Source organism: Myxocyprinus asiaticus, chromosome 37 (assembly GCF_019703515.2).
Source record: "Myxocyprinus asiaticus isolate MX2 ecotype Aquarium Trade chromosome 37, UBuf_Myxa_2, whole genome shotgun sequence".
Taxonomy (NCBI): domain Eukaryota; kingdom Metazoa; phylum Chordata; class Actinopteri; order Cypriniformes; family Catostomidae; genus Myxocyprinus; species Myxocyprinus asiaticus.
The window spans coordinates 5287053-5307408 of NC_059380.1; the positions used below are offsets into that span (position 1 = coordinate 5287053).

The following is a 20356-nucleotide window of genomic DNA, read 5'->3' on the forward strand; positions in this document are numbered from 1 at the left end:
TCAGACCACCTAAGCAAATGCACAGCAACACCCTGGCAACCACCCACAATACCATAGCATCATGGCAGTGAGTTTTGCACAGGCAAGCACCACTCAAATTTTCTTTAGAAAATAAAAAAATATATCTAGCTAAACAAAGCAATGCGGTTTATTACTGTTTTTGATTAGGTTACATTTGGCCATCCGTCCACACTGAGACAGCGATTTTGTCAGCGAAAACTGAGCTTTTTGAAAACGCTCTGCCAAGTGGATAAATGTGAAAATGCAGTATTTGCGTTGTAGTGTGGACTGCGAAAACGGATATATCCGAAAACAATGACATATTTGTTGTCATGTGATGCAGTCATGTGATCCAGTCAACCAAAACAATCAAGATGGTGGCCAGTGTTATAGCGCCACTGTTGTACCTGATTTTATTAACTTTGATAGTGTTGTTAAAGATAAATGTTACTTTGTACAACCTTCACATTGCATTCCTTTAAAGGATACGGGAAGTTTACTGGACATGCAATGGCAATTTTTTGCATGCGCAGTAAGGGGTTTTAAACTTTTAATGCGTTTCAGTGTGGACGAGAAACTTTTGGAAAATGCTTAAAAATGGTAGTGTGGACAGAGAGCGTTTCAAAAACGAAAACACTGTTTTCAAATGTATCCAGATTAATGTAGACGTAGCCACAGATTGCGTGAAATGTTGTTTGTTATGGTTCTAAAATGTAATCAACCTCAGTTTTACTCCAAAACAAAACTCTCTCATACAGTCGATTGATTGGCAAATGCTTTGTGTAACGTTTTAATGAAATAATCAGTTTAGTAAGGACAGTAAATTCATAAATCTATTTGAGGCAACCCTGTACATTTTCAACTCATGAGCTTTCCATTCATCAAGAATGGACTAATGCTGTCTTCAAGTGCTATCAGGAATTAACGTAAATATGAGTATCCTACTTGGAAGTTGCCCACGAACGCCCCCATAAGTCTTAATTACGACTGGGAGACTCTGAGATAACTTTGATACTCAAGTTTCAGAGTCGGGAGACGACATAAACTTTAAACATGGTAGAGCAAAATACAATTTCGGTAGTAAATGATGAGTTTTCTTAATTTTTCCAAAGGCACTTACCTTTTTATCATTTGCTGTTTTGATAATATACTGTACATTTATGTATATCAGTCACCACTTGATGCTTTTTTACTTTTATTACACAGTGAAAATTGTATGTAATTGACCAAAATTTCAGCATCATCAGCAAGTTGATTAACATGTATTACAGTGTCAAAATTTGTTCAGTCGAAACATCTATATATCCTTAAAACAAGAAAAAAATCCTTGAGAAATATATTGTCTTGCTTTCAGAGAAATCTTACGAAAATTTGTGCGGAAAAAAAAAGAATAAAAAAATGCCAATTGGATATGAATTGAATCAAGTTTTTTTTTCTTGCCATGTTGGTTTTTTCTTGTTAGAAGCATAAACTTTACTAAACTTTGTAAGATTTCTCTGAAAAGAAGACAAAATATTTCATGTAATTTGGCTTCTCAAGTAAATTTATCTTGTTTAAAGAATATTTAGATATTTTTACTAACAAAAAATAAAAGACTAATATACAATATTTTTTGCAGTGTGAACCTGGCATTCTCCATTTTTCTATTTTCTTTGACAATAAAGCACTTGAACGTGACGTCCTTATAATTACACCTTCAGAAGTGGGAAGTAGGATAATTCCACCCATGAAGGCTGCATTATTAGTATGGACTACCTGTAAATCAGCATATATACACTGGCAGCCAAAAGTTTGAATAATGTACAGATTTTGCTCTTATGGAAAGAAATTGGTACTTTTATTCACCAAAATGGCATTCAACTGATCACATTGTATAGTCAGGACATTAACAATGTGAAAAATCACTATAACAATTTAAAAACAATTCTGAACTTCTTAAAAAGAGTTCTCATCAAAAAATCCTCCACGTGCATCAGTGACAGCTTTGCAGATCCTTGGCATTCTAGCTGTCAGTTTGTCCAGATACTCAGGTGACATTTCACCCCACACTTCCTGTAGCACTTGCCATAGATGTGGCTGTCTTGTCGGGCACTTCTCACGCACCTTACAGTCTAGCTGATCCCACAAAAGCTCAATGGGGTTAAGAGCCATAACACTCTTTTCCAATTATCTGTTGTCCAATGTCTGTGTTTCTTTGCCCACTCTAACCTTTTCTTTTTGGTTTTCTGTTTCAAAAGTGGCTTTTTCTTTGCAATTCTTCCCATAAGACCTGCACCCCTGAGTCTTCTCTTTACTGTTGTACATGAAACTGGTGTTGAGCGGGTAGAATTCAATGAAGCTGTCAGCTGAGGACATGTGAGGCGTCTGTTTCTCAAACTAGAGACTCTGATGTACTTATCCCCTTGTTTAGTTGTACATCTGGCCTTCCACATCTCTTTCTGTCCTTGTTAGAGCCAGTTGTCCTTTGTCTTTGAAGACTGTAGTGTACACCTTTGTATGAAATCTTCAGTTTTTTGGCAGTTTTAAGCATCGTATAGCCTTCATTCCTCAAAACAATGATTGACTGACGAGTTTCTAGAGAAAGCTGTTTCTTTTTTGCCATTTTTGACGTAATATTGACCTTAAGACATGCCAGTCTATTGCATACTGTGGCAACTCAAAAACAAACACAAAGACAATGTTAAGCTTCATTTAACGAACCAAATAGCTTTCAACTGTGTTTGATATAATGGCAAGTGATTTTCTAGTATCAGCAATCAGCAAAAAGGTGTTGGAGTGATGGCTGTTGGAAATGGGGCCTGTCTAGATTTGATCAAAAATTACTTTTTTCAAATAGTGATGGTGCTGTTTTATTTATTTATTTATTTATTTTACATCAGTAATGTCCTGACTATACTTTGTGATCAGTTGAATGCCACTTTGGTGAATCAAAGTACCAATTTCCTTTTGAAACAGCAAAATCTGTACATTATTCCAAACTTTTGGCCGCCAGTGTATATATTAAACTATTTCTATGTCTATATCTATATGTACTCACCCTCAGGAAAGAGTCCAATGAACCGTTCTCCATAAACTCAGTGATGATCATGACAGGGCTGCTCTTGGTCACCACTCCCTCCAGATGGATGACATTGGGGTGATCGAACTGTCCCATGATGCTCGCCTCGCTCAGGAAGTCTCGCCGTTGCTTCTCTGTGTAACCTGACTTCAGCGTTTTGATGGCCACAAACATCTCCCTCTTTCCTGGGAGCTTCAGATTACCGCTGCACACCTCTCCAAACTCCCCTAGGGATCGAGAAAAGTGTATCAAATCTTTAGGTCTAGACTGGGCTAGGCACATTTTGAAACAAGAAGAATATGACAGTAGATCACGGTTGGACGTCTGGAGATTGGATAACAAATTACCTGCTCCAATGACTTGCTCGATCTTCACACACGAAATGTCAATCTCCTTAGCAAACTCTCTCACAGCCTCATTGGGGTCTTCATAGGTAAACGGATCGATGTAGATCTTCATTCCTGGTGACACTTGAGAAAATTAAAAAGCAGCTATAATATTTAGAGCTCTGAAAAGACTAAGAACTCATTTTATAATATTGTAAAAAGAGACAATATCATTCATTGAGTGTGTGTACATGAACAACAATATGCTGATACTGTATCAAAAATCATATTATTTTAAAAAAGCATTTACATGAGATGCAAAATTCTGCAGGTGTTGTCCGGTTTTAACGTCGAAACTTAGACATGCGCACAACACTTGCATGCATCGGATAAGCCGTCAGAAGGCCGCTAAAGAAGTTTATAAGCAGAGCAAAAATGTGCAAAAATCTAGGCGTGTCCATTGTTGTTTGCTTAAACCGTTTATGACCTTACTACATTTCAAGAAAACCGTTTAAGGCATTTGCATGACCTTTCACATTGTCGGTTTCTTAAGCATAATCAGTGTAAGATCTTACATGTAAAAGCACTCATTGTAAAAGTAAAGTGAGAAAATTCTGGAAATGATTGGCTTTCTAGTGGCTTTGTATTCCAAGCATGACATTGGACACCTCATCACTGCACTCAATGGAGTGCAATAGCATTCGCCACAACTGAGATAAGGCATTTTAATGTTATGTATCAGCTCAAGGGTGTCATACAGTAGTCTCTGATGGAGACTATATCACCCCTTTCCATTGCTGCCAATCAAATGGATTTTGATTGCAGGTAAATTAGCTTTAGGTGGACTTTAAGTCATTCCTGCCTCAAATCCGATTATTCAGCCTCTTGGCTCCAAATCTATCTGAAGGCATTTCAATAGACATTGTGTTGTCATGCAGCTGGAAAAGGTTTTTAATGGTGATCTGACCGTGTAGACAGTTCTTGAGTTGATAGATGTGTTCTCGCAACAGACGAGGAGAAGATAAATAGAGCGAGAGAAGTAAATGACGTCAAACATCAAAGGATTCATGAGCGTCGAAATTTAATAAATTCATGAGTTTGCGGTGTATGTGCTATATTGGAGAATATTCTTCTGAGCAGAGCTCCGTTTTAAAGGAACAGTTCGCACGAAAATGAAAGTTCACCCCCATGATGTTTCAAACCCATTTGACTTTCTTGCTTCCAAGGAACACAAAAGGGGTGTTCAACAGAATGTTAATGCTGCTCTTTTCCATACATCTAATAAGAATGGCTCACAAGCTCCAAAAATTGAATAATAATCAAGATAAAAGTAGACCATATGACTCAATTTTCCAAGTCTTCTGGAGCCAAACAATTACTTTGTGTAAGAAACAGATGGAAATTATTCACTGAAAACCTTTCACTCTGCTAAAGCTCTCATTTCAACGTTTCTCAGTTTCTTCACATGCCAATCAGAGGGAATGATTTTCAGAAAACAGCTGCTTAAATTGTAGCCTGTTCCTCACACAAAGTTATCAAATGGCTTCAGAAGCCTTGGAATACAGCATTCATATCCTTTTATGGAAAAAAAAAAAAACTAATTCATACAGGTTTGGAATAACATGAGGTTGAGTAAATGATGACAGAATTTTCTTTTTTTTTTTGGTAAACAAACACTTTAAAAAGCACCTATTATGGTTTTTCAAATATTACCCTTCATGTAGTGTGTTATATAGCTGTTTGTGAATGTAAAAGTCTGCAGTTTCAAAAATCACGACAAATGGACTTATTGACTCCCAAAAGAAAGAACGGATTCTGAAAACCTGAAACCAGTCGTTAGTAATTCCAGACTTACTTCCTGTACTAACCTACGTAATTTGGTAACAAAAAACCCACCTCTGGTCTTCATTGGCTGCTCGCAAACAGCTTTGACCCACCCTCAAACACTACACTAAGCGGTAGACCAATCACAACCGACTGGGACATCTGACCAATCAGAGCAGAGTAGACTCTCTGAAAGGAGGAGTTTAGAATGAATCCTTTAGAACGGATAATTGAACGAGTCGTTTTTGACACTGGGAAAAAAAGGTAATGCTGCAATTTAAATTATGAGCAAATTAAAGTGTTTTTTGACCTTGGATGCATGTAAATCTATTGTATGAGACCTTTAAAACAAAATTAGGCACGTTTATACCATAATAGGTGCTCTTTAAGATTGAGAAACTATGTGAGTCTAAGAGAAAAAGAGAAAAAGTGAGTGAGAAATGAGTGAGAAAATTAATATAAGGACACTTTCTGCACTTAGGAACTAACAGATGATTTCTGGCCTTGATTTTCCAGGTTTTACTGGCCCTACACCTTCCAAGAAATGTTTTCAATAAATACAGCATTTACAGCAGTCCTTTACCATTGATTAATGTTTAAGCTGTTTAAAATGATAAGGAAGGGCAAAAAAAAGTATTATAAAACTTAAGGAAAAGTGCCACCAGACCATTTAATTCAGCAGAGTGAGCAAGAGAGAGATAAAATATAAGCCCTGAGAGAGAGAGAGAGAAAGTGGGAGAGAGAAAGTGCTTTAAATTATTGCCTCTGGAGAATCTCAAAGATTTATTTCTATAAATGGAGCAGCACTTCAAGGCTAAGATGGTATTTACTGGAGTATTGCTCATTTTATGACAAATCTTTGATGGATCTTATTAACTTTGAAATACCTGGTTCAGAGCTTTTTTTTTTTTTTTTGCATTAACTTTGTTTATTTGTTTGATGAGAAAATACAGATAAAAAGAACAAAGATGAACAAAGAAATAGGGGAAGGGGAAGTGGCTATCGCGCTCTCTGATGCGATTTTGAGGGCAGCTGTGGGATTCATATTTCACACACGAGTCTTGTGAAGTGAAGGAGAGAGGAATTTGTAGACAGAGGTGTGTATGAGATGGGTGAGGGAAGAAAGAGAGTGCATGGGTATAGTCTCACGCCCACGGACCGCCAACAGTCCGTTCATAGACCGTCTGATGCATATGGCATACAAAACTGGCAAGCACTTGTGAAAATTACAAGCTTCAATCCATGGGCGAAGTGCAAACCAACTGCAGGGTATGAAGTGTATGAAGCTATGAAGTCTTGGAGGTGGTGTGCCCCCCTCCATTCCTTATTTTCTTCTTTATTTAAAAAAAGATTTTTATACCCTTCCTCCAAATAAATTAACTGTTTTGACTTTTGCATGTTAATAATTAAGTATGCTAGCATACATGCGTGATTTGTTTCCCTTCAGCATGGCAGAGAAATAAATAATAACCATTTCTTATGCCATAATCATATGCAGATTTACTCCAAAACAGCATTTCAAAATTCAAACTCTGCTTTGTTGAATTACATGTTGGTCAGATAATAATGGATCAATAGATCAATATTGCAGCCCTGAAGTGGAGTCAGAAATATCGTAATTACGAGTTCCAAGCATGTAAGTGACCAAGAAAAGTCGTATTTACAAGTGAAAAACCTAACAGAGTGGAGAATGAAGGCACTTAAATGGACAAATGTTTATGGTTTATATGCTGAGAAAGTTTACTGTATTTGTATGCCTGTGACAGTGCTGCTACCTCACAGTTTGTGTAAGTTTTTAGTTAAACCTAAAAACTGCATGGTGTGTGTACAGCAGTGCTAAGGCCTAAGTACTCACGGTGGCCGCTGGTGTAGTGCTGCAGCTTGTCCGTGTATTCCGAATCCGGTCTCTCGAACCCACGTCTGTTGGAACAAATGCAAACAGCTCTACTGGTGCTTTTAAAAAAGAAGCTCAAGCCATGGAAAAAACACTTACTACTGGCACCGTCATCTTGTTAACACAAACTCTCTTCTTGTTATTAAGCAAGTTTTTACAAGCTCTGCTTCTCTGTTAAAGTCCACTAAAAAAACAGTAACTTGGAGTGAGATTTTGACACGATGGTGGTATAATTAGAGGAAGCTACACTAATGGTTTACATGCTTATGGCCAGAAACACATTACGCACGTACCCGTACACAAATGCGAGCGCTTGGCCAATGCACGGTCTGGTTGAACACGCATAACATGTGTTTTTGCATTACTGTAGCGGTAACAAACCACAGTATTGAAAGAGGTGAAAGAGTTTGTGAAGTCTGTGCCATTATTGTTCAGGTAGGTTGCTATAAATATATTGACTTTACCTTACTCGCTAAGCAATATTCTCTTCAAACTGTTGCTCTGCCATGATAATAGTTGACTTGAGAGAGAAAACTCGTCGTAGAAGCGAACAGTTCACATTAATGTCAGCTATAGCGCCACTTGTGCCCTTGTGTGATGTGTTGCGTTATGAACTGTGGTCTGAACGCAACTACACACCAAATCAAGCTTGTGTAGTTAGAAACACCTGTGTTCATGTACTTGCGTAGAGTATACAGTATTTTGGCCTTTAGGCACAGCGTGAGGAATCTGTATTTGGACAGAACTCACCGGTTGCAGACGATGATGATGACCACCACCGCAATGAGGAAGACCAGACCAGCAGCCGCTGAGCCAATGATGAGCGGCAGTTTCTCCTGAATGCTAGTGTTGTACTCCTCTGTAGTTACACACACACATATCTAATAGTTAGCACTTCCCGACAAACCCCAGCAGACCTTCTCTAAAGCTGATGTTGCCTGAAGCAAGTTCAGACTCCATTGAGGCAGAAGAGTGTGGAGACAAACAGTGCATATCTACACAGGTGAGAGAACCCTATTTCCCCTTTGGTGGTTCGCAGTGGGGAATCGGGGACAGGAAGCTCTGTGTAAGATGCCTTCAGGGCAGAAGGGGCCTTACAGTCGGACTTCTCGGCTCCAGCAGCATATGGGCAGGCGATAGAGGAAATGTGCTGGATGGAGTTTGTTGGTGCAAGACAGACGGTTTGGGATGTAGGGAAGGATTGGCCTTATTTATCTTCCCTTCTCTTTCTTTCTTTTCGCTCTGCTTACCTTTCTCTAATTTTTTCTTCGGCCTCTTATAAATAAAGACTGTTCTTTCACCCTACAGAGGCTAGAGGAGGCCGCATGCTACAAGCTAGAATTAGTTTTTACTGAATTTATACCGAAATTTTAACAAAAGTAGCCATAAACTGACTTGATGAGCACATTTTTCTTTCCTGTGTTGGCATATGTCCTATCAAAACGGGAAGTTGGGTCTGGATATGTTGGATTTTCCCTTTTTTAAATAGCCAATAGCCTTCAGTTTACATCACAGACATGAACATGATTTTCTACTTGCTACTGCTAGGTGGTTATAGGGTGAGGGACATTCTCGTTCTCAAGAGCATTTGATTGGAAAGTGAGTGGGTGCAGTCTGAGTCATGAATATTTTTTATCTGTTTTACGGGAAGAGAAAGACTGTACATTTTAAATGCGTATATCTTTTCAAAGTGAATTTTGTCAACTTTTAGGAGTGCACTAGCATATCGGTCCCAAAGCTAATAGACAAAACTCTTAAGTTTGATTTCATGGGATCTTATTTCTTTATTTTTTTTTTGGGGGGGGGAAAGAGGAAAAATTGGGGGATTTTTCCCCTTTTTCTCCCAATTTGGAATGCCCAATTCCCAATGCGCTCTAAGTCCTTGTGGTCGCATAGTGATTCGCCTCAGTCCGGGTGGTGGAGGACGAATCCCAGTTGCCTCCGCGTCTGAGACAGTCAACCTGAGCATCTTATCACGTAGCTTGTTGATCGCATTGCCACGGAGACATAGCGCGTGTGGAGGCTTCACGCCGTCCACCGCGGCAACCACGCTCAATTCACCACGCGCCCCACCGAGAACAAACCACATTATAGCAACCACGAGGAGGTTACCCCATGTGACTCTACCCTCCCTAGCAACCAGGCCAATTTGGTTGCTTAGGAGACCTGACTGGAGTCACTCAGCACGCCCTGGGATTCGAACTAGCGAACTCCAGGGGTGGTAGCCAGCGTATTTTACCACTGAGCTACCCAGGCCCCTGATTTCATGGGATCTTTACATTTAAATTGCATTGCTTTGAACTCCCACAAGCAGATGTTAAAAGTAAATAAAAAAATCAGAACGTTGGGAATTCAGCTGCACTGTAACTTCCTGTTTAATCAGTTTCAAACCTCTTGGTTAAATTATTCTAAGTGAACACAGATTTCTGGCATGGCGCATCCTTGTTTGGATCACCTGGCTGGGTTGATGTCTCTTGTCATGCCAAAAGAGTGCACGGGAGGATAGATCAGACTAATTCTCACTCTAGTCTGTGATCATAATAAGCTGCTTAGTGAGTAAGGCAGCAGCCTCTGGATGAGGTAAACTGGGAAGGGCGAGATGATGGGCAGCTTTCCAGAGGTATGTTTGATTAGTCCTTTGCAGCGTTTCTTACAGAACTGTTTTTGTAGCGGGACAGCTTCCCTACAAAAACTGTTCCAAACTACACACTAATCAAAATCATCCTATTTTTATGACACATTTTAGTGTTTTTTATTTTTATTTTATTTGTATTATTATTTATTAAAATTCCATTTATGTTGGTGTTGTAGCCTTATGGGCAGTGCTCCGACATAAAGTTTGGTACCGTCATGGGTGACTCAAGTTCGATTTCCGGCTCGAGGTTGTTTCCCTCTACTCCCTTGTCATTTCTTGTCTCCCTCTCCACTTTCAAATCAAATAAAGGCAAAAAATGCCAAAAAAAAAAAAATAATAATAATAACATGAAGAAAAAAAGAATCCATTTATTACTACAAAACTCTTTTGTTGTTGTGTACTTTAAACTATGCATTTTCATATACTGTAAATATCTAGTCAGTAAATGAGTCAAATTTTAATTCAGTAACTGCTCTGATGGATTCAGCAAGCAATCGTTATACTGATTCAAATCAATAATGGCAGTGTTGCAAGTCTTTCTAACAGATTTATTAAAAGAACTGAGTCTAGAGTGTAAGAGCGAACAGGCTGGTTAATTTTTGTAGTCTTTTTACTAAATCCCAACATATGTTTTGTTGCATGTATTTTGCTTTCATTAAAATTGTATTATTATTATTATTAACAATAATAATATAAAAACCACAAACATTGCTGTCTGCACACTGATAGAGATTCAGACAAGAAAAAAGGTCTAGCAAAAAGTACTAAAAAAAAATGGGTGTGTAGTTGTTTTAGTTTAAGTATTGAAGAAAGCCATATGCTGAAACGTCCACTCTTGTTGGTCTGGTTTCTAATTCACTTGTGGTTTTTTGCCATGCAAATAAAAAAATTAATCATGTATTTTTGCTAGACTTTTTCCTAGTCTGAATCTCTATTCAGTGTGCTGACAGCAATTTTTGTGGCTTTGATGAGATGTTCAGCTCCACGCACCTGAAGCAACATAAGTTTGACTAAATGCGACAATACTTTCTTTTTTTAATAAATACATTGTTTTAGTTTGTTTCTTAAAGCCTGCAGAAATACGGATAAATATTGTGTGTGAAAAAAATAAAAATAATTTATGAATGTTGAACAAGTAAAATTTACATACATGTAAGAAACTATGTACATGCACTATAAGGAACAGTTGAAAATAAGTAAACAAAAAAGTAAAAAAAAAAAAAAATATCTGACTCAATAGTCATCTATTTGTGAATCGGATTAAGCTGGTCACGCTGTATGTTTGTTTTTGCATGCAGCCAGCAGTGGCATTGCAGTAGTAACCCAGTTGTTGCTCTTTACTGTCTTTGTATTATTTACAGTATCCAGTGTTTTCTTTTATCTTATCATATACAATTCACACTGCAAACTCAGGTAAACTATCATTTCTCTTGCTGTGGCATTGTAGATTAATTCAGTAGGTTTGTTACTATCTAATGCCTGACTTACTACCATGATCGCTGCAAAAGTCTATGGAGCACACTGATGACACATTTGCCATAAATAGATGATTAGATTAGTAGATAAACTATCTGCTTTTGAAATCTTGAAGTCAATTACAACAAACAACTTTAAGATAAGAACTGAGAATCGTACCCGTTTAATTTAATCCCACAAGGAGCAAATCTGAAAAGGTGATAGAGGTCTTTGGAAGAAATGAACCACCATTTTATCATAATTTTGACTACATAATCACCTTCAGTCATAGTCTGAAAGTACATCTTGCCGCTGTAGCGTCCAAACCCGGCCACCGTACGGGCTCGGACCTGAAACACGTAGATGCCACCGGGTTTGAGGCCACGAATGACTGCGGTGTTGGTTTGACTCCTCACTACGGAGGAGTTATGCTCGGTCTGGTCCTGAGGAAGGAAAGACAGAGGCACAGAGAAATTACAAAAAGGAAAAAGTAGAAAAAATGTCCACATCTGTACTTAAAGCTGGAGTATGTCATTGTTTCACGTGTCACAGCTTAATATGCATAGACAACTGTTTGATTCCCCAAGAAAATGTCAGGATGCTTTGTTTGAGCATCCTGACCAGCCAACACTGGCCACACTGAACCAATGATATGAGTTTAGAGGCGCAACTATCTGATTTTCCAATGAACAGAAGACAGGGGAAGTGCTTGAAAACAGAGATTATTTCTGCAATTGCTCTGGGGATGGTAGTGGTGCAGAATCGACACAATTAAAAACAATTGTGCAAATCAATTGCACAAAACCATTTTCGTTTTGGTCACAGTCGATCTTCTAGCCTCACAGCATGGGAGAGTTAGAGGTGTATCTCAGGTACATATGGCTCTCTAACAGGACTATTTATCTCATCAAAGCCCATCAGGAGAGCCCGACTCAGGGTGCCTGGCGGAGAAACGGTGGCTGACACTTTCAGGCCAGCCACGATTCATTAGTCTGGGCCGAAAGATGTTGCCATTGTTGCGTACCCTCTTGAGTGTCTGTTTGTTTAAGCGAAGAAGTTAGAAAGAAATACAGAAGGAGAGAGAATGGGAATGTAGGACTGTGTGTGTGCTCTGCTTGTTTCCTGTCAGCTCTATTTCTGCGCTTTGTGATGTGAGCTTTGCTGCAGTCTGAGAAGAGTGTTTTGACAGGCGGTCCTCAGCACTGTCTGAGAAAGGAATTATACTGAGGAAAGAGTTAGAACAGGAGCAGAGCCCTGGGGACCATCAGCCTGTGTGTGTCTGTGTGTGTGTGTGTGTGTGTGTGTGTAACAAACAAAGAAAGAGAAAGACAGAAAGTATCTGTCACACTATGCATGTTGAAATGTGTGTACGTAAGGGTGTGGTTATTTTATGTGTGTCAAGCAGCTACACACAGTGAGCAAAATGGGAATAGGCTAAAAGAATATCGACACACTATCTGGGTGTGTGTGTTTTCTGAGGCGTACACTGGCAGAGAGGAATCTGTAACCGAAATATGTTTTTTTTTAACTGCAGTGAAATCTCTGTTATTTTAGCCACTGGTATCCGGATTGAACCACAACAGTCTTTCGCAGAGCAACTGCGATTGTAATCACACACGACAGAACAGGAGTTCGGTATTTGTGTCTGACAGCTGCCAAAAACCTCAATTAGACGGCAACTGTAAACCAGCTATCATTACAGAGGGAGCTTCGGTGCAACGTTACTTGAGATATTTCTTCAGTTTTAAATAAAAATGTATTTCCAAGACTGCAAAAATGTGCTCAAATATAAATCAAATAATATACTGTACATAACAAATAAAATTCATTAAAAATACAGTGGGGTCCAAAAGTCTGAGACCATATTGAAATATGGGATTTAAAATCCCATTTAAACCAGATTTTTTTCAGATTTTGAAAAACTGAAAGATAGAAAACTTATGATGTAAAATTATGGATAATAAAAATACTTCAGATTCTGCACTATTTCTAATACAATAGTATATCTAATAACATTTTTATAAATACAATTATAAAATTATAAATATTTTAAAACATAAAATTCTTTTAAAAATAATACAATTATTAATAGTATTATTTTTTATAAAAATGCGTAAATATTCCTAGACTCTGCACTATTTCTAATATAATAGTGTATCTAATTACATTTTCAAAAATAAAATTATAAAATATTAAGCGAGGACTAAAAACTAAATATTTTTCATTTTGGTTCGTTCTGAGCAAAATAAATTCTGGTTAAGAAGTTCCAGGGCCTCCTTTCTACATGGTAACCGGTTAGAACAAAATAAAAGAACAGTTAATAATGTTCTTTTTAAATGACAGTACTCTGCGCTAAGCAATACCAATTGCAGTGATGTCAGATCTCGCAGGAGAAACAAGCAACCTGGTCTGGAAAAACAATCCCAAAATAAGCCACTTGCCTCACCAAAATAAGCTAAAAAAAAGGCAATAAAATTTTTTCTTGTGTGGTGGATTTATTAGATTAGAAATTATAACGAGCATACAGTTAATTAACAGTTAAGTACAATTTTAATTACAGATCTGCTTCTCAGTCAAAACCCGGCAGCATCAAATCAGTATTAATGCATCATATCTAACGATAATTCAGTGACGACTTGTAAGCAACTGAGAAAAGTACTTTTTACCTCTAATAATGCTTTCATTGTATCAGGATTAGCCGTGGATGTACAGTATGTAGTAATTTAGAAATAATACTTAATGTACATTTATTCACATTTATGCATTTGGCAGACGCTTTTATCCAAAGTGACTTACAGCGCACTTATTACAGGGACAATCCCCCTGGAGCAACCTGAAGTTAAGTGCCTTGCTCAAGGACACAATGGTGGTGGCTGTGGGAATTGAACCCAATGTAGTAATACTTAGTTTTTAAAAAGGTCTACATTCACAGAATGTGACATCCACAATGGGCAGTTAGGTAAAGAAATGTGTGATGTAGCAGTTTCCTTCAGGATCAAAACACGTTTCATTTTTTGGGGCAACATGAAGTGGTGTAGCTCCAAAAATTTACTGTAATGAACCCTTTGACCTTTGGTTTACTTTAAAAATTATCGGAATGAAATTAGCCATTTATAACCAGTTACCAGCATTTAAAAATAAAGTTTTCACTCCAGAACAATTGAAAATCACTTCGTTCCCATTTTTGGGACCAAAAGTTAGTTCGTTTTTTTTTTTGTGAACCGTTTTTAGTCCCTGATTATAAATAGTGTAAAACAAGAAATTACATTTTAAATAATGCAATTATTAAAAGTTTATATATATATATATATATATATATATATATATATATATATATATATATTAGTAAACATTTCTAGATTCTGCACTATTTCTAATACAATAATTTTTCTAATAAACTTTTTGTAAATAAAATAGTATAAAACTAAATTATTTTTAAAATAATAAATGTTAAATAGTTTTTTTATAAAAATATTTTAAATATTTCTAGATTCTGCTCTATTTCTAATACAATAGTATATCTAATAATTATTTTAAATGAAATAATTAATAGATTTTTTTAAGTATTTCTAGATTCTGTGCTATTTCTAATACAATAGTATACAGTATCTAATAAATGTTTTGTAAATAATTATAAATAGTATAAAACATTAAATTATTTTTAAAATAATACAATTATTAATAGTTTTTATAAATATTATGAAAACATCAAATTATTTTTAAATAATACAATTATTAATAGTTTTTTATAATAGTAATTATTTCTAGATTCTACTGTATTTCTAAGTAATCACATTGATGTTAACTCCATGTTTCCTTGCAACCACTGAAGCACAAAAGATGCTCTTTGGAACATTCTTAAAACATGCTGGATAACATGATCTTTAGGTTTTGCAACTTGAGGAGTCCATGCCAGCTCAACTGACATGAATGTTTTCACTCAAACTGTAATGCTGAAATATAACTTGTAATGAAAATAATAATAATAATAATAATAATAATAATAATAATAATAATAATGCAAAAGAAGCATTTTCACTAGTGGTCTCGGACTTTTTGACCCCACTGTATATTTATTTAAGTCATCTTCTCAAAACTATAATTAATAATGCATGCTCAAGGTAATATTGAATGGCGTTTCATGCATTACGCATTAAAAATATGTTACATGCATTACGCATTAATCAAGCATGAGTTTTAATGATACCTTCTCATAATACTGCAGCTCGTAGTCAAGTATGACCCCATTGGGCTGGTCTGGCTGCGACCAGGAGAGAGTGATGCTGTCAATGGTCCGACTGACCTGATGCATTATAGACACGGTAGAAGGAGCTGAAAAAAATGCAGACAGAGGCAAAGTGTAAATGAGGAAACATGTTATGTTCTGCTTGGCCCGTCTAGTCAATATTTTCACTGGCCCAACCACAAAAACTGTTTTATTTTTAGCAAAATATTTTATGTGTGTCAGAAAGAGATTTATTTATGATTTCATTATACATTAAGCTTTCTTTACACCGGCAAAATAGTATACAACAAATAACTTATTATCTTTTGAATTTGCTATAATAGCTTGAAACTATCCCGCTATGCAGCTCCATAATTAGTCATTAACACACTTTTGCTGGAAAACAAAGGCATGCAGAACAAAACATTACTGATTTACTGATCATTTTGACATCTCAGTCAAAAGGCCCAAAACTTTTGCACACTGGCCCGTGCAGTCCTTATTGTTGAGCTTTGCATATAGTGAAAATAGTTCTAAATTTCTATTTATACTGACAGAGGCATTAAAACACAGATTCTTGTGTGTGATTAAACAGATGTGTAGATGTATAAATTGCACTGCGCCGAACCACATAAAAAAGGTGGGAATTTCTATTCCTGACTCTGTGTCTCTCCAATTGGTCATGGTTCCTCGCCTCATTCTGAGGATGTAATCTAGCCTGAAGTCTCTTCCCTTGTCACATCCTCCTCAGAGGGAAGGCAGACTAATTTTGTGGTGTGTTGAAAACAAATAAAACCAGGTGCTCTTTCTACTGATGAAAACCACAAGTATGCCAAACACAACTGGAGATTTATGTCTTTGAATTTGGGAATTACAGAGTTAATTTTTTATCAGCATGCTTGGTAATTACAGGGGGAAGTGTGTCAATTCCTATATTAGTGGTTGTGTTGTTTTGGACTTGTTCAACTTGACTGCAGTACAAAAAAAAGTTTCTGCCATTCACTACTGAAATAAAAGCTCAGGGAGTTCTTAATAGTCATTAAGCATTGAAGCATGGCATAGCGGGTCAGGAAAACTCAATGGAGGTAATCTAGAACACAGCTGGGGTTGTGTGGGGTTTGGAGAGGCCAGGATTTATAGCTCTTGCCGTCTCCAGGGCACAAGCTTATAAAGACACAGGCCTCTCCTCCAGTACACACTTCTTTGTGGAAAAGCCAATCGGTGCGAATAAGAGGTCAAGAATAGGCAGATTAGTATCACCCTATTAGCCCCCGCTGGAACTTGATGGCAAAAAGCATGACCGTGTTTTCTGACTAAATACTTTACATTTCTTTCCAAGCAACATATAAATCACAAATATTTAATTACATCATTGTAGGTGATTTTCCGGTAACATATAGTTTTTTGGGGGCTTTTGTTAGTAATCGACAAACCGGTTTGGGTCAGTTGTTGTCAGACTGTATGACTTTGGGTTCGGGTCAGATTCAGGTTTGTAATTAATGGAAAAATTAATTATTATTATAACTGTTTTAATAATGTTATGGATGTGTGTGTGTGTGTATTATACATATTATATATATGTATAATGTATAATATATATATATTATACACACACATCCATAACATTATTAAAACAGTTATAATAATAATTAATTTTTTCATATATATATAATATATATATATATATATATATATATATATATATATATATATATATATATATATATATACACTGCCATTCAAAAGTTTGGGGTCATTTACTCATTCTTTATTCTATTTTATTATTATTATTTTCTCATTTTAGAATAATAGAAAACTCATCAAAACTATGGAATAACATAAATGGAACTAAGGGAATTATGTTGTGACTAAACAAAATCCAAAATAAATCAAAACTGTGTTATATTTTAGCATCTTCAAAGTAGTCACCCTTTGCCTAGAATTTGCAGACATGTACTCTTGACATTTTCTCAACCAACTTCTTGAGGTATCACCCTGGGATGCTTTTTAAACAGTATTGAAGGAGTTCCCATCTATGTTGGGCACTTATTGGCTGCTTTTCTTTATTATTTGGTCCAAGTCATCAATTTCAAAAACATTTTTTTTTTTTTTTGTAATGATATAAATAAATTTGTTGGCACAATTATATTTTTGTCTACAACACTAATTTCAAACATTTAAGCATATGCCTTCAGATCAAAAGATTTTTAAGATCATGAGAAACATTTCAGGCAAGTGACCCCAAACTTTCGAATGGCAGTATATATACAGTTGTGCTCAAAAGTTTGCATACCCTGGCAGAAATTGTGAAATTTTGGCATTGATTTTGAAAATATGACTAATCATGCAAAGAAACTGTCTTTTTTATTTAAGGATAGTGATCATATGAAGCCATTTATTATCACATAGTTGTCTGGCTCCTTTTTAAATCATAATAATAACAGAAATCACCCAAATGGCCCTGATCAAAAGTTTACATACCCTTGAATGTTTGGCCTTGTTACAGACACACACAGGTTTAAATGGCAATTAAATGTTAATTTGCCACATCTGTGGCTTTTTAAATTGCAATTAGTGTCTGTGTATAAATAGTCAATGAGTTTGTTAGCTCTCACATGGATGCACTGAACAGGCTAGATACTGAGCCATGGGGAGCAGAAAAGAACTTTCAAAAGACCTGCGTAACAAGGTAATGGAACTTTATAAAGATGGAAAAGGATATAAAAAGTTATCCAAAGCCTTGAAAATGCCAGTCAGTACTGTTCAGTCACTTATTAAGAAGTGGAAAATTTGGGGATCTCTTGACACCAAGCCAAGGTCAGGTAGACCAAGAAAGATTTCAGCCACAACTGCCAGAAGAATTGTTCGGGATACAAAGAAAAACCCACAGGTAACCTCAGGAGAAATACAGGCTGCTCTTGAAAAAGACGGTGTGGTTGTTTCAAGGAGCACAATACGACGATACTTGAACAAAAATGAGCTGCATGGTCGAGTTGCCAGAAAGAAGCCTTTACTGCGTCAATGCCACAAAAAATCCCGGTAACAATATGCCCGAAAACACCTTGACACGCCTCACAGCTTCTGTCACACTGTAATTTGGAGTGACGAGACCAAAATAGAGCTTTATTGTCACAATCATAAGCGCTATGTATGGAGAGGGGTCAACAAGGACTATAGTGAAAAGAATACCATCCCCACTGTGAAGCATGGTGGTGGCTCACTGATGTTTTGGGCGGGGTGTGAGCTCTAAAGGCACGGGGAATATTGTGAAAATTGATGGCAAGATGAATGCAGCATGTTATCAGAAAATATTGGCAGACAGTTTGCATTCTTCTGCACAAAAGCTGCGCATGGGACACTCTTGGACTTTCCAGCACCACAATGACCCTAAGCACAAGGCCAAGTTGACCCTCCAGTGGTTACAGCAGAAAAAGGTGAAGGTTCTGGAGTGGCCATCACAGTCTCCTGACCTTAATATCATCGAGCCACTCTGGGGAGATCTCAAATGTGCGGTTCATGCAAGACGACCAAAGACTTTGCATGACCTAGAGGCATTTTGCCAAGACAAATGGGCAGCTATACCACCTGCAAAAATTTGGGGCCTCATAGACAACTATTACAAAAGACTGCACGCTGTCATTGATGCTAAAGGGGGCAATACACAGTATTAAGAACTAAGGGTATGCAGACATTTGAACAGGGGTCATTTCATTTTTTTCTTTGTTGCCATGTTTTGTTTTATGATTGTGCCATTCTGTTATAACCTACAGTTGAATATGAATCCCATAAGAAATAAAAGAAATGTGTTTTGCCTGTTCACTCATGTTTTCTTTAAAAATGGTACATATATTACCAATTCTCCAAGGGTATGCAAACTTTTGAGCACAACTGTATATATTACATATATATATATATATAAATATATATATATATATACACCAATCAGCCACAACATTAAAACAACCTGCCTAATATTGTGTAGGTCCCCCTCGTGCCGCCAGGATCCAAGGAGATCAGCAGTTACAGAAATATTCAAACCAGTCCATCTGGCACCAACAATCATGCCATGGTCCAAATCACTGAGATCACATTTTTTCCCCATTCTGAAGGTTGATGTGAACATTAACTGAAGCTCCTGACCCGTACCTGCATGATTTAATGCACTGCATTGCTGCCACACAATTGGCTGATTATAAGGATGACTGTCAGTGGACCTACACAATATTAGGCAGGTGGTTTTAATGTTGTGGCTGATCGGTGTATACATTGTATATATATTAGGGCTGCTTGATTTGGACAATATTATAGCAAGATATACCATGCACAATATATATGTAAACAGTGTTGTCACCATACCAAAATTTGAGTAGTTGGCAAATAGTAGTTGAGAAATTTGAACACTCTTGATACCAATTTCGATACTACAACAATTTCGATACTCTCAATCAAGTAAACAGTCTGTAATAAGTACAAAGAAACAAAATAGAAGCAATGAATATAAACAAATTAAAAACAATAAAACAAAAAAATACAAATTAAGAAAACTTTTAACAGCTTTAAAAGTTTTTTAAGAGCAGTATCAAGTATTTAAATAAACATTCAGAATGAAATTAAATGTGACATATAAAGTTGTCTTCAGTGTATGACTATAATACATTAATACTTTTCAAAGCTACTAAACAAGTTATTCAGTCAAGAACAGTGTGGCATTTCCTTGCTTCCTATATTGTTTGATTAGTGTTATAATGACACACTAGACAGTGGCAGGTCTGTTATGTTATATTTATTCAAGTCTGACATTTTGATACACATCAGCTTTTTTACTCACCAAGACGGGCATTTTGGCAGAATTTTGAAGTGTATTTGATCATTAAGCATATCTGCATGATCACAAATTGTTTTTATATGTAAAAGATGTGCTGGGTAGAAATCTTTGACA

The 20356-nt window shown here is 36.6% G+C and overlaps 1 protein-coding gene across 2 annotated transcripts in view; it reads right to left on the reverse strand.

Annotated features, from left to right (window-relative positions):
- Positions 1-20356, reverse strand: part of LOC127427574 (ephrin type-B receptor 2) — a 217435-nt gene that overhangs the window by 26197 nt on the left and 170882 nt on the right. For both annotated transcript variants that reach the window (XM_051675233.1, XM_051675234.1), the window contains exons 6-11: positions 15400-15524; positions 11473-11635; positions 7853-7961; positions 7064-7128; positions 3406-3528; positions 3038-3285 (exon numbers count right to left, since the gene is read on the reverse strand). In XM_051675233.1, the coding sequence (XP_051531193.1) occupies positions 3038-3285; positions 3406-3528; positions 7064-7128; positions 7853-7961; positions 11473-11635; positions 15400-15524 (833 nt within the window). The remainder of the gene's footprint in view (positions 1-3037; positions 3286-3405; positions 3529-7063; positions 7129-7852; positions 7962-11472; positions 11636-15399; positions 15525-20356) is intronic.